Genomic DNA, 14,455 nt, shown 5'->3' with positions numbered 1-14,455 from the left:
ATCTAGTTTTTTGAGTTGGATTATTTTGCAGTTTTCTTATGTTGTAGTGATTGTGAACACAGAGTAAAGATGATATAAAAACATGCCTTTTTAACAAAACACAATACAACTATAAGTAACTATTTCAAATTACTGACAAAAGGTTTTATTGAGCATTTTTACTAAAAAAATATATTAGCATTAATTTATTAACCCATTTTTGTCAGAATATGCTAGAAATTTTAAACTGTTAGTTTTTGGTACTTCTGAAGGTAATTTGAGTTGGACCATATCATGTAGACATTTTGGCAATTTTACACTATTAAGTAATGTTTAGCCATTTTATTTCAATTCATACACATTTCTCTCAGTCTAAATTTACTTTTCTAAAGTCCTTCCAAAAGTAAAAATTGCTGATTCTACACCACTACCCCTGTCTAAATTTACTGTTCTAATCTCACAACAAGCATATCTAATCCAAAAATGTGTTTTACAGTGGCACACAGCATGCTTTAAAAGTAAGAGAACACAAGATTTTGGGGCCATATGTGGATGGTCTGCAGCAACTGCTTGCCTCTTCAGCAGAGGATGTGCAGGAATTAATGTCAGAGGGAAGCAAATCTCGCACAGTCGCTGCTACCAAGATGAACGCTGAGTCATCGCGATCCCACGCTGTTTTCACACTAATTGTCACTCACACAATGACTGATGTTCAATCTGGGGTAAATTTTATAATTGTACAGTTTTATTTGTTGTTATAAAACTTGCTAATAATATTTAAAACTCAACAGTATAACTGGATAAGCATTTAAATAGTCCAAACACCAGCACAAATATATTATGTGATAGAGTGCTTTTTCAATTATCCGGTTTAGTTTGGGACCATTTAAAAATAGAATCTGACCGGATATGTAAAAGAAGTGCAGAATTGAATTTGTATATCTATCCATATCTTCAGCTTGTTTTAAACAAATGGAACAGTTCTTTTACATTTAATGTTGCCTATTGAATGTAAAGATGTCTTAAAATTTTATCCTAAAAAAAGAAAAAGGAAATTATCAGATATAGTATTGTCCATTTTATTCTGATAAGTTGAAGTGTGGCATACAGTACAAGGCTTGCAGTTTGTTTTTACACATAGTCACCTAATAAAGCTTTTATAAAAGTCTGGATAATTGAAAAATATACTATGGCTAATAGGGTAGCCTTGTGTCATGGTAGTAATAGCATAAAAAAAAATAGAGTAAGCAGATGCTAGGTGGTCTGTATAACAGAACCACTGAACTTTTGATGTATCCATATTCTTGTATTACATGGTTATGTTGACTTCCAGGTATCTGGTGAGAGGGTTAGTAAACTAAGTTTGGTGGATCTTGCCGGAAGCGAAAGATCGTCGAAGACTGGAGCGTCAGGTGCAAGGTTAAAAGAAGGCAGCAATATTAATAAGTAAGTCAAACATTATGCATGTCATGGGTTTATTTCATGGCACTGATCATGAATGTAAATAAAAGTCAAGTAAAAGTAGCTTGTTTGTTTTTTAACCTACTGTACTGATTGTTTTCATGTCTTTCATATTGTTGAAGACTGTAATATTAGAAGAATATATAAAACAAGTTAACTTTTGTTGATGAATTGCCATGTTTTTAAGTTATATTGAAAAAATCATGCTTAGTTGAAGAACGCAATTGATGTTGAAATAGTATAAAACACCCTTTTACTAAAATGTTTTGGCTTCGCTGGTGTTATCATCAGAAATTCTTGACTATCTTGGTAAAGTTTGGGCAATTTGTTTTGTATGTTACAGGTCCCTGACAACCCTTGGTCTTGTAATTAGTGCTTTGGCTGATCAGGCAGCCGGAAAATCGAAAAACAAGTTTGTTCCTTATCGTGATTCCACTCTTACATGGATATTAAAAGTAAATTTACCTTTGCTGTAACATATGCAAGCCTAATAAACCCTTTTTTGTGATGTAAGACTGTCATGCATTTGTGTCTGGATTAAAAGTAAACAGGTGATATAGTTGTTGTTTTTGTTTATAGGATAATTTGGGAGGTAACAGTCGAACCACTATGGTTGCAACTCTATCTCCATCAGCAGATAATTATGAAGAAACTTTATCAACATTAAGGTAAATATTGTGTGATATTTGCAAGATGCCCCAGTGTTATTTCAACTATTCTAAATGCCACCAGAATGGCCCACTGTTATAATCAGTTATACACAGTGGTGGGATTCAAATTTTTTGTCAGATTTTATCACTAAGGAGAGATTTACTACAGTAGTTTATGTTACACTAACAATTATGAAGTAAATGTTTTGAAAGATGTGCAATATTTTGCCTGTGTTAAACTATTGTGAATGCCTCCAGATTAGCTCATAGTCAGAAAGTGCATTTCCAATTAACAACTGTGATATTGCGTGATGGGAATAAGGCAGTCCATGTCTTCTGATATTTTACGACCATTCCGGACTAAACATGCGTTGACCTTCCTTCTGCGGTCATTTCCATAGCGTCATGCGCGCGTGATATTGACATTGGTTGCGAAGTTTTGCCTGCAGCTATGGTTTAAAGGCCGAATGAATCGTCGTGAATTTAACGCTGATCAGATGCTTTTTAAATGTCCTTGTCCCGATTTTCTGTTTCGTTGCTTGGTTTCAGTTGGCCTGACTTGTTCGTGATATCGTGGATTGAAAGACGTGTGACGTCTTTTTCGGTACTCGTGACGTCATTTGTTTTTTGTGACGTCATCAAATATTGACCCCACGTCAGCTAGTTTTGATTGTTGAAAAATTGAAAAACTAAATTGTAATTGACCATCGAAACTAAATTTTAGTTATGTTTTGAAAATATCTTGTTTATGACGTCATAAAGATATGCGGACCGCGCGAAACGAATCGTGAACAAGGCGGTGGTGAATGAAGATCCTAATGCCAAGATTATCCGCGAACTGAGGGAAGAAGTCGAAAAACTTCAGTCTCAGCTACGAGAATCAGAGGTAATTCCCCGTTGTTGCAACACAGAATTCTTTTCAAACTGTGTTTTTTATTTTTCCACGAAGCTAGCTTTTAACGATAGAATTTTCTTTCTGTAGTGTTTTTTTCCAAATATAACCATTACAAATTATGTAATTCTCGACTAGGGAAATATCCATCGATCCAACGGAAAATAGGCTTAGTTTTGATTTTATCCGTTTGATTATTGAATAAAACCACATTTTGATTTTTGTTAATTCAGAGCATGAGGGCACCAGACCTTAAGGAGAAATTGGCTGAAAGCGAAAAGTTGATTCAGGAAATTTCGCAAACTTGGGAAGATAAGTTACGAAAAACTGAACAAGTGCACAAGGTAATGTAAAGATAAAAGAAAACAATTTGTAGATGAAATTTATTTAATGTGGATCTTAGCTTAGTGTCTGTACGATTTAAACCTTACTAGGTAGTGCACTAGGTAGTGATACCAGACACGGTTTCAATACAAAACAAAACGATGTTGATAAGTTGAAGTCTTACCACATTACAAATCATTTGTACCTCAAGTATCGGGCGAATATCCGGATTAACCGAATCCGGTATAAACGAAGTTTGCTCACAATTTTAATATTTTGTCCGTCATTTTAGAATATGGATAATTTTATAATCTTAATGAGTACCGTTGCAAAAAAGGTCCGATGCCATATGGCTCTTATTACATTTGTTACATAAACTCTGGTTGTTACATAAAAAAGATTGGCAAATTGTTTTTCGATGAACCATATTCGTGTGCATTAAGGTATAAAACACCATCTTTTTTTCGGTTTTGCAGAAACGTCAGGAAACCTTGGAAAAAATGGGGATTTCCCTCGAAACGTCAGGCATCAAAGTGGAAAAGACAAAATGTTTTCTTGTCAATCTTAACGCGGATCCGTCACTCAACGAGTTGCTTGTGTATTATCTAAAGGTGACATATATTTCAAACACCAAATTCATTGCACAGTGTTCTACTTGGTATCATCGTATAAGACTTCTTATTAGTATAAAAAGGAACGTTTGTTTGACTATATGCGCAACGCGCAAGTAACAGTGAAAAACATTTTTTTACTTCATTTAAATTTAGTCTTGATTTTTGCTTTTTATTGTCATTGTAAAAATGTACGAACCCGAGTACCGAGCATAAAAACAGGGATTGTCTGTACCAAGCGTTTGGCGACTGGTTCTAGAGGACCTATTCTATTCTACCTTACACTAAATGGATTTGTATTTTTAAGAACCAAACACTTGTTGGACAATCTGAGGAGACAGATATACAGCTCAGTGGATTAGGAATCGCCATGAAGCATGCTGAAATGTCTGTGGAGGAAAATGACAATGGAACAATAGTTACAGTCACACCGATTGAGAACGCCAGGTTTGTTGATTGATATTTTGACACATTTCCTTTACGTACATTCCGGGCTATGTTTTTTTACTGCCCAAAAGCAGTTTGTTGATATACACCTTGATTGTGATCACTTTAGCTTTACCCTCGGTTTAAAGATACAAAGTGGTTCCTAACTTTAGGTGAGAGATTTAATGCAACGCAGGTTCGCAAAATTGGAAAAAAAACGTCACTTTAGAAATTAATTACTGGTTAAATCACAAACAGAAATTATTTCTGGTCTTTTAACCCCCCCAGATTCCGGTGTTTGAATCTTTAAAAATGTTTGCAAAATACTTTTCATAGTTTATGAAACTCTAAGAAAAATTGTGTCTGCAAACTGAACAACAATAAATTGCACTGTAATAAAAAGCGATTGCTAAGGTTTTAAAAGTATTGTAAACCTCGGTTAAACCCTATTCGGTTAATCCGGATCTTCGCCTAATTCAGACAAACTAAAGGTACGAGTGATTTGTAATGTGGTAAAGTTTGAACTAATCGACATTGGTTTATCCGGATCTTCGCCAAATGTAGACAATTTTTTTGGTCTAAACGTGTCCAGATTAACCGAGGTTCACTGTACATCGTATTCAACGCGTATAAGGTCTATGGCTTTACTTTTATCACTCAGATAACAATAACGGATTTAATATCACTTTTATTGGCATGCAGAACTTGTGTGAATGGCCGAATTATCACGTCCCCCACTCGACTACATCACGGCGACCGTATACTTTGGGGAAACAACCACTTCTTCCGCATCAACATTCCCCGTCTCGCTAGAGGGAAACCCCCTGAAACGTCGTCACCCATCGGCCGTGACGAAACCGTGACGTCATCAGGCGACGGGGAAACGCGAAAGGCGACACCAGGTGGGTTAAATAATTACATCGAAATTATAAAAAAAACAAAGAAATTATGTCTTTCTTAACCTTTTGAAAAAGTATTTCGATGCTTGACAAAAATTATGTGCAATTTTTGAAATTTGACTTTTGATGGGTATTGCAACCGGTTTGTATTTTAGATCTTTCGTTGAATGAATCCCACATTAGCTACGAGTTTGCACAGCAGGAAGTTCTACTCAACCAAGTACAAGGTATATTGTTAACTGCTGTAGTAAAATCTTATTTATTCTATCTAAAATCAAGTTTTAAGTTCGGTGCCAGCTACTATCTCCATAAAACTCTATACCAAGCCACCCGGATTATAAATAAAACCTATGCTACAGCGCGTGGGTATTCTTAGTTCGTTTACAGAAAAAGCCCCTAAGCTTTTATCAAGTCCCAACGACGTGGGTAACGCATTTCCCGTACGTTTAAAAGTCTTTTGTTCGCTTTCTTTCAGCTAATACTTCCTTATTGGTTAACCGAAAAGCGCTCTTTGTATATCTTATATTATACACCTCATTGGAACGTCCTTCCATTGGTTTTTCATACTAGCTAGAATATTTTGCAAACTTTGTGTTGCTTTGTTTGATATGAATGTAAAAGAATTAAAAACGTTGGTGAAATTCATTGAACGTAGGTTATAAAAGAACACAAATAGCTTTTAATTGTTGTACGCCAGGCTTATTGAAGGCGTTATACCTAGTTCGACCGTCTCCTTAGCGTTTTAATTTACGGCCCGACATGCTAGAAAAAACGCAGATTGTGGTGGGGTTTGGATCCACGACATGAGCCTTTCCGGGACTCGCGCTCTACCAATTGAGCTACACAGGCTCAGTGGTGAAACCGCCGAAAGTCGAATCACAAGCATGCCTCGTATGCTGCAAATGTCAGCTTGAATCGCACGCTCTGCCAATACTTCAGCTTCGGGGGCCATTTAAAGTTGCCCAGTTACAAGAAAACTATAGTCGCGCTGTAACAGGACAAAAATACTTGTACTGTAACAGTATATTATATGTTAATGATCCACATCTATTCACAGCTCCAATACAAGAAACCATTATGAGCCTGGAACGGGAATTTCAGCTTCTGCAAGATGACGGGGATGCCCCTAATGGGGGAAAGAAGAACACGTCGTTTGTTGGACTCGAAGAGACAGAACGCAAAAAATACGAGCTGGTAGGTTTAATCAAATAACAATCCTATATATGCAAACCTATGAAAAGGCATTTTTAAATAACCCCCGTTGCCGATTATAATACGTGGTATCCCACATTGGAACCAACGTTTTTCTTTAAACTTATTAGAATGCTATGACACATTATTATATGATTATAACCAACGTTAATGAAAAGAAGTTAGGAGCTGCTATACTGGCTTTATTAAGATCATCTTTCAGATATTGTCTGACCTCTTTAAACCTTCCCGTACCTTACGCGGAACTTATGACGTCACCCGTGTCGACGCCGCTCACGCTCGCGCACGGAAGTATTACGTCATTGCTTCTGTTTGTATTATCGCAGACCGGACAATACGACCGTCTTATATAGCCTGATACTATGGCCACTTCCAGCAAAGTAACGTTTAATAAAGGGTTAGACAAAAAACTCGAAACTTAGGAGAAGTCACATACATAACTTAACCCTCATGACAATGCAATGACAAACACATGATCCATTTTTTCTAAAAAAAAATTTTTTTTTATCACTGTTATAAACCAGTGTGAACTTTACCCAGAGTCAAGTGTAAACCATGTTTTTGACCGAATATGTTGTTATTTTATATGTTGTGTCAGTTATTGAAGTTCTGTCATGATTTGCTCACTGATTTTATTTTTCACAGACGAGGGCACATAGTTTACGTCGTTTTATTCTATTACACTAAAAAAGTCGTTCGAATTTCTTTAACCACCTAATAAATGGCCACCGAAAGTTGTAAATTGAAATCTTATAACTTTAGTTTATTCATTGGTTTGACAAGAGATCTAATCAGTATTATTAAAAAGCATTTGATCGAACCCATTTCGTGTATAGAGGTTTGAACCCGAACGAGTCCGCTTTGAGCACGGTTTAAAACTTTCCATTAAAACGACCTCATATTATGTTAAGGAAATCAACACACTCCGACAACAACTCCTTACTCTGTCCCCGAGTGCGAGTGCCGACTCATTAGACAGATCAGGAAACGGAGTAGCAACTCTGAACACTGAAAAGGATCTGGATCTTTCAAACTCTTCTCCTGCTGCCCACCAACGATACAGGAATTGGAAAAGTGAAAGGTCCTACTAGTGTGCAACTTTCAATGTGTTGTGTTAATTAAGGGTCGATAGAGTTTCATTAAGGCTTAAATTGAAAGTTAAACCTGTTAGAAACGGGGCAAATCGGCACCCGACTACTTTATATCGAGTAATACAGAGTTTTAAACGTGATACAATAATAACATAGATCTAAAATATTTCAAAATATCCAAATAAAATGTGGTTTACAAAGGCAATTTTCTGCAAATCTGAAAGCTTTTTTTTGTAGATTTAGCTGTTATTAACACAATAATGCTAAAGCTTAAAAAGGACATACCAAGTTAGCAGTATCTAACGTGGCGACAATTTGATGTAAAACAAGACATTTGTACAAGTGTCGTTGTTGTGATGTGCAGGGAAAGAACATTCCTTGCCAGTATATCGAGGTTAAGGGAAGAACTAGTCCGAGCGCAATCTCTCACACAGGAGGCAAACTCGCTTGCCATCGAAATGAACAGGGAAACGGAGTTCAATGTAACACTGCAAATTCCAACACACAACCTGACGCCCAACAGAAAGGTTTGTTGTTTGTTTCTGTGTAACACAATGTGGTACACGTGGCGGTGTGTTTTTGTCTGTTGTGTGTATGTCTTGTAACGGTGTCTGTTGTAGTGTGTTCGTTAGATCCGTTATGTGATTGTCAATAATGCGCCTGTTTATTTTGTGTCTGATGATATGTTTCTGTACTTTATTGTTGGTCAAGACTGTATCGTCTTTCGGTGTGTTTCTGTACTTTGAGTGTCCAAATTTGATCCTCCTGAAGTTTGACCCAGAGGTTCACCCACAGGCCCCCAAAACGTAAATTTTTTGAAACGGCTTTACTGACTAAAATACAGCATCTTGGAGTTTCATGCTTTGTTGTTTGGTGCAATGTAAAGTTTTTTAAAGAATTTTGTATCTTTTTTTCGGATTCACCCATTTTTTACCCTTTAAACCCCGAAATAATCGGTTTTAGTTTTAAGGCAGAAATACATGCCCTATGGTGCAGAAATATTTGAAAAAGTTAACAATTGTTTAAGCAGGGTATTCGTTTAGTATTTAAAATTTTCCAGTTACCTTTACAACCCATAATATGTGTACGCTATCAGTCAGATATAAGTCCCAAGGGAGGAATTCACTGGTTTACGATTAAGGCGGCAGAGCGGGAGTGCTCAGCTTGACGTCTGGACAGACGTTTTACGAGACAGTCGTTTGGGTGATTAGAAATCAGCTGTTTTTTTGTGCAGCAATGCTGTGTCGTTTTATTGAGTTATCACGCGCATTTTCACTTTTGGCGCAGGTTTTACACCTAAGACGTAATTCGAACTCGATAAACGTACTTCGGTTTCGTTTATGTCAGGCAAAACATCGTTGATCAACATAAATATGAAATTTAATAAACTTAACTTTTTCGAACGCCGCGATAAAATGGTCTTTAAATTCTCGTTGTCAGCTTGGCCGTCTCATAACCACGGGTCACTAAAGGTCAACTTGGAGGCATTACAACACCGTTACGAATGTTTCGTCCTAACGTATCTTCTTTATTTTTGACAAATCAATTCAAGAATCAGTAGGTCATGTATAAATTAGGCCGAACGGTATTGTTGAACACTAAGGACTGCATGCCATTAAAAACAGTGTCAAAAGGTCATTAAACGGTCGTTTTTGCGAAACAAGGTTAAGTGAAAAACAAGTTGTTATGTATACCTTTGTAGCAAACGTCTTTTTTTCATATAGTGTCTAATACAGCAGTTAAGGCTTTCTAGGAAAATTTGTGTTTAAAAACTGAACTTGAACCACAATATCAAGGTCAAAGCAAGAGATTAAATTGAATGTATTTTCCCCGTTCTTTTTTCACCGATTTTTTGTAATTATATGACAATAATGATGCTAAAAGAATACGGAAAAGAACTTTTAAAGTTAAGTTTATGCTTTGTGAAAAATTTGTCCTTAAGAATATAAAAATAACCGCCACATAGGTTTACCGTAAATCCGCATAAACACGCGTGTGGGGACCCATTCGTTTTTGCTTGCAAAAACAATCATGTATGTAGATAAAATTGTGTATAGTGTAGTAAATTGGTAAATATCGTATAGAATATATAAAATGGAAGTATATCAGAAAGCCACTTTTCTAGTTATATCTGTATTTTCAGTTTGTGTGCTGTATGTCTGTCAGAATTTTGCATAATAATCCTGCTGTGTGGCTGTTAAAGTTTAAACCACACTCTGTATGTATCTTTTATTGTGTATGATCATTATGTTTCTGTAGTAATAATCGACCCTTACGATTCGTTATATCTGCCTACCTGCCTGATAAATCGATTACTAAACTTGTTTTTTACTATTTGTTACTATAGCAGGGTGCTTTACTGTGCGAACCAGCCGTACAAGTGATCAGACAGGGAAAAGACTGCCAGGTCTGGTCTGTGGAGAAACTCGCCAACCGGATTGTGGATATGCGAGAATTATATCAATACCACACACAGCTTAATGGACATGAAATTGACCCAACTGATGACATGGCGGTAAGATTGTGTGCCCAATCGAACATATTTCTTTAAACTGTGCAAGGTGTACTAAATTCGTCTGTTTCCTAAAAATTATTGCTCTAAATATTTTGTTTTGAAAGTTTAAACTTTCTTAAGTTATGGGGCATGTGTCTTTCTGCTTGGTTTCTACTGTGTATATGAGTTTTACACTACATTTATTTTCCTTCGCCGGCAAGCAAAAACACACTGCTCCCCCTATACCCAATAATATGTACAACATGCATGTACATAGTAGCGCCTATATGCGGAAGGAAAAGCAACTTAAAATTTAAATATATTTTCTGCGTCATCCCTAAACATAATTTTCACATTTGGTGCCGGCATGCACTGATCAGACCCATCAAATGTTGAAACATCTAAAATTGAATGATTTCTTGTCACAGAACCAGTCTTTAACTGAAGCTGGCAAGGACGACCCTTTCAACGAGACAGAAAGAAGTCAGATTTTAATTGGTGTTGCGAATGTGTTTCTTGAATGTCTTCTTCAGGACGCACCTCTGGAATACAACGTCCCCATTATCAACCAACACGGACAGGTAGCATAGTACAGTGGTCGGCAACCGCCGGTCCGCGGCCCGTTCGTTACCGGGCCTATAATTTTTCAGGTTAAATGCTATGAGCATTTTGCCCATGTATTTCGGGGATGATAAACTAATTTAAGCGTTTTTATTGCTAAATATTTGTAGTTTTTTATGACCGGTCCGCGGTAAAATTTTACTTTCAAAAGCGGTCAACGATGCAAAAAAGGTTGCCGAACACTGGCATAGTAGATGCATTGTTGGTAGGCTTAATAGTATCCGGTGCTATTTTGTTGAAACCATTCACTTTGCATCTTCCGTACTTAGTATTAAAATCTAAGTTTATTTCCAATTTACGTTATAACGACCGATCTCTCGTTACCAGCTGTACTGATAAGACCTAATAGGTAGAAACAGTATGTACTGTTTGAACTTGCTAACAAAACAAACGAACAAAAGTGTATCATTTCGGGTAAGACAGATATAACAATAGATTAATTGGTCGAGTTTTTTTCTTTGAAACTGGAATGTTTGGAAAATAGGATTACTTGTTAGCAAACTGTGATTAAACACCGTACACAAATTTAACTAATATAGGATGATGCTTTTAATGTGTCACCTAATTAGACCTAAATTTTTCCCTGAACAGGTTGCAGAAAAACTCCTAGTGAACATTCAGAGGCTTTCTGGTAACATCCCTGAGCACATGCTCCTTGGAGAGCCAGGGGATGACGAATCGAGCTCGGATCAGAACGGGATCCCAGAGGAGGAAAACACATCGGTTGACATCACCTCCGACATCAGCAGAACCTCCGGATCAAGCTCCAGCAGTGGAGTCGGATCAAGTCTCAGTGCTGATCCCAACGTGGATGGAAGCAAGATGGTCCTCTCCTCCTCATCTGTGAAGATCATGGACGCATCCAACTCATCCTTGTCGTCAATGGCAACAACTCCTCTCTCTGTACCGGAGATCAGAAAACCTAGAGTGAAGCGATTGGTTCCGAAGATAACTTGCAGGTGATGTATGATTTCTTGATGCTTTGGTTTGAATGTCAATAAAATACGAAGGAATTGCATTATAATTGTTCTGTGTTGTATGTTTGAAAAGTTTGCATAATGTTCCACATTGAGTAGTTTTGAGTATTTTTAGTTATTCACACTTTTAGAACATGCTGACTTTATACATACATATCGTAAATATAAGCATTGCTAGTTTATATGAAAGTACAATAAGAAATGCTCTATTGCCTAACAGCCCTTAAGGCAGAGTGAAAATGTCAATCCAATCCCTGCTAAAAGTAAACCTAGACCTGAGCTATTTTCTACGAACAAGGAGCTGGAAACGCATTGATTTTTGCAAAAAAATATGGCATGTGATATGTCATGGCTCGTATAAATGCAAAGAATTGTTCAAAAACGTTTGTTTCGTTTTGTACAAAATATTGATTTTTCATGTCGATGGCAACCCTGTCTAAAAGATTGGCTTAATAATTATGGGTCCCCTTCCCTGAAGGGGACACATATTGTTTTTGTCCATATATTTTGTCTTTTTTTCTTTTTTCTTTTTTTCTTTCTAACGCGGATTTGTTCCCACGTTTTGGTCAAGAAAGAATGGTTCAAACTTTTTCAAATTTACACACATTACAGATATTGGTCTAAAGATGGTCCATGTGAATTTTGACCCCTTTTGATCCCTCGGTTCACCCACAGCCCCCCAAAACGTAAAATTTTTAACGCAGATTTGTTCCCACGTTTTGATCAAGAAAGAATGGTTCAAACTTTTTCATATTTACACACATTATAGATATTGGTCTAAAGATGGTCCATGTGAATTTTGACCCCATTTGATCCCTCCGTTCACCCACGGCCCCCCAAAACGTGAATTTTTAAACGCAGATTTGTTCCCACGTTTTGGTCAAGAAAGAATGGTTCAAACTTTTTCATATTTACACACATTATAGATATTGGTCAAAAGATGGTCCATGTGAATTTTGACTCCGTTTGACCCCTCGGTTCACCTACAGCCCCCCAAAACGTAATTTTTTTAAAACGGCTATACTTGCTAAAGCAGATGTTTCTGGAGTTTCATACTTTTTGATTGGTACATTGCAGCGTATTTTAAACTATTTTGTAACTTGAGGTTGTATATATCCATTTTACCCCCAAATATTTGTTTGTTTGTTCACATGTTATTGAGGCCAGAAATACAAGACTTAACCTGTTGAAATTTTTCACAGCTGTGGATAGGGCGCTACTTGTTGGCTGGTAAAAATTTCAGTGCAATCGGCTCAGTAATAGTAAAAATATGTTTTTACATGCTGTCTTCTGTCATATTTGTGCTCGCTCAGTGCACAGCTGACGCAATGGGAGTGATTGGCCATAGTGGCGCATAGAAAAAAAATGCCTCTGCTTCACGCATGAACGCAGTCGTTACGTGACCATTTTCTCAGTCAGATAGAAGTCTCAACTTTCAAGGGAGTAATTCACTTGTTTACGATTAAGGCGGGTGAATGCAGCGGGAGTGCTCAGCTTGACGTCCGGACCGACGTTTTATGAGGCAGTCGTGTCGGTGATTACAAATCAGCTGTTTTTGCGCAGCTATGCTATGTCGTTTTATTAAGTTATCAAGCACATTTTAAGTTTTGGAAAATTGTGTTTAAAAACTGACCTTGAACGACAATATCAAGGTCAAAGCATGAGAATAAATTGAAAGTATTTTTCCTGTTCCTATTTACTGTTTTTTGTAATTATATGACAATAATGATGCAAAAACAATAAGGACAAAACTTTTTGGGTTAAGGCTAAAGTTGGTTAAGCTTGTCCTTAAGAATCTAAAAATAACCAGGATGTTTGTTTACCATAAATCCGCACAAACGCGCGTGTGGGACCCATTCGTTTTTGCTTGCAAAAACAATCATATGTGTAGATCCAATGATGCATATAGTAAATTGGTAAATATCTAACAGTGATTGTGCCCTATTTTTACTGTTACCAAATCGCATATGCATATGTGTGGGGACCCATTAGATTATGCTTGCAGAAACAATTAGGTTATAAAGTGCCAGGAAAAAGATAGGGACCCAATGAAATGTAGGTGCCAAATATATATCCATTATAAATATAGTAAATGGAATATGTGATACATCATTAAATATGATGTAGTATATATATAACCTGGCAATATATAGGAAAACCACTATTCTAGTTCTTTATACTTCACTATTGTATGTAGTAACTTTTAATCTAGGAATCTTTACATACACTCGATGAGTCCCTCACGGATATTGCATAAATACAAAACATATTTCCATATTACAGGGTGTCTATAGTGGAAGCCACTGGTCTCCCACCAACATTGTCCCACTTCGTACAGTGTCAATATTCCGTCCTAAACATTCCGGATGTGATTCTTGTCCCACCCTTGTTAAGCCCAGATGAAGTTTCTCCAAAAAGAAGGTACGTCTATTCTTTGTAGATATTATACTTCATTTGATTGAGCGGCATCTGACCCTCTGACAGGCAGCATACTTATCGACGACCACTGTTTATTGCAAGTATAACTTATATAAATATGGAAACAGGTTTGTAAAGAAGCAGAATCAGTCGATAATACTTAAGAAAATATATATTTCGCCCATTGCCTGCACTATTTCTTGGGCACGTTTCAACCGACTTTTTGATAAGACTCGATTGATGTTCGGGTTTCTGGTAACGTTGCTTGCCAGACCCATACGCGCGCACAGTCAGCGCTTTTCCACCTGTGAAGTGGTTTAGGTTCTGTGTCGTTGGTTTTAGCTTGTTGTTGTTTTATCTTCATTTTATTGTAATGCATGGATTTACAGTAAATGACGAT

The 14,455-nt window shown here is 36.8% G+C and overlaps 1 protein-coding gene across 2 annotated transcripts in view; it reads left to right on the top strand.

The window, feature by feature from the left end:
- LOC145237296 (kinesin-like protein KIF13A) overlaps window positions 1-14,455 on the top strand; it is a 31,854-nt gene that overhangs the window by 7,193 nt on the left and 10,206 nt on the right. For both annotated transcript variants that reach the window (XM_080100101.1, XM_080100102.1), the window contains exons 7-23: window positions 476-701; window positions 1,313-1,425; window positions 1,784-1,895; window positions 2,020-2,108; window positions 2,853-2,976; window positions 3,216-3,326; window positions 3,783-3,917; window positions 4,225-4,364; window positions 5,046-5,245; window positions 5,398-5,469; window positions 6,300-6,436; window positions 7,366-7,535; window positions 7,910-8,072; window positions 9,893-10,060; window positions 10,468-10,620; window positions 11,252-11,619; window positions 13,921-14,058. In XM_080100101.1, the coding sequence (XP_079956227.1) occupies window positions 476-701; window positions 1,313-1,425; window positions 1,784-1,895; window positions 2,020-2,108; window positions 2,853-2,976; window positions 3,216-3,326; window positions 3,783-3,917; window positions 4,225-4,364; window positions 5,046-5,245; window positions 5,398-5,469; window positions 6,300-6,436; window positions 7,366-7,535; window positions 7,910-8,072; window positions 9,893-10,060; window positions 10,468-10,620; window positions 11,252-11,619; window positions 13,921-14,058 (2,619 nt within the window). The remainder of the gene's footprint in view (window positions 1-475; window positions 702-1,312; window positions 1,426-1,783; window positions 1,896-2,019; window positions 2,109-2,852; window positions 2,977-3,215; window positions 3,327-3,782; window positions 3,918-4,224; window positions 4,365-5,045; window positions 5,246-5,397; window positions 5,470-6,299; window positions 6,437-7,365; window positions 7,536-7,909; window positions 8,073-9,892; window positions 10,061-10,467; window positions 10,621-11,251; window positions 11,620-13,920; window positions 14,059-14,455) is intronic.

The sequence above is a fragment of the Phallusia mammillata genome, chromosome 7 (assembly GCF_965637545.1).
Source record: "Phallusia mammillata chromosome 7, kaPhaMamm4.hap1.1, whole genome shotgun sequence".
NCBI classification, from domain to species: domain Eukaryota; kingdom Metazoa; phylum Chordata; class Ascidiacea; order Phlebobranchia; family Ascidiidae; genus Phallusia; species Phallusia mammillata.
The sequence above is the reverse complement of the archived record's forward strand: the minus strand, read 5'-3'. Positions and strand labels throughout refer to the sequence as shown.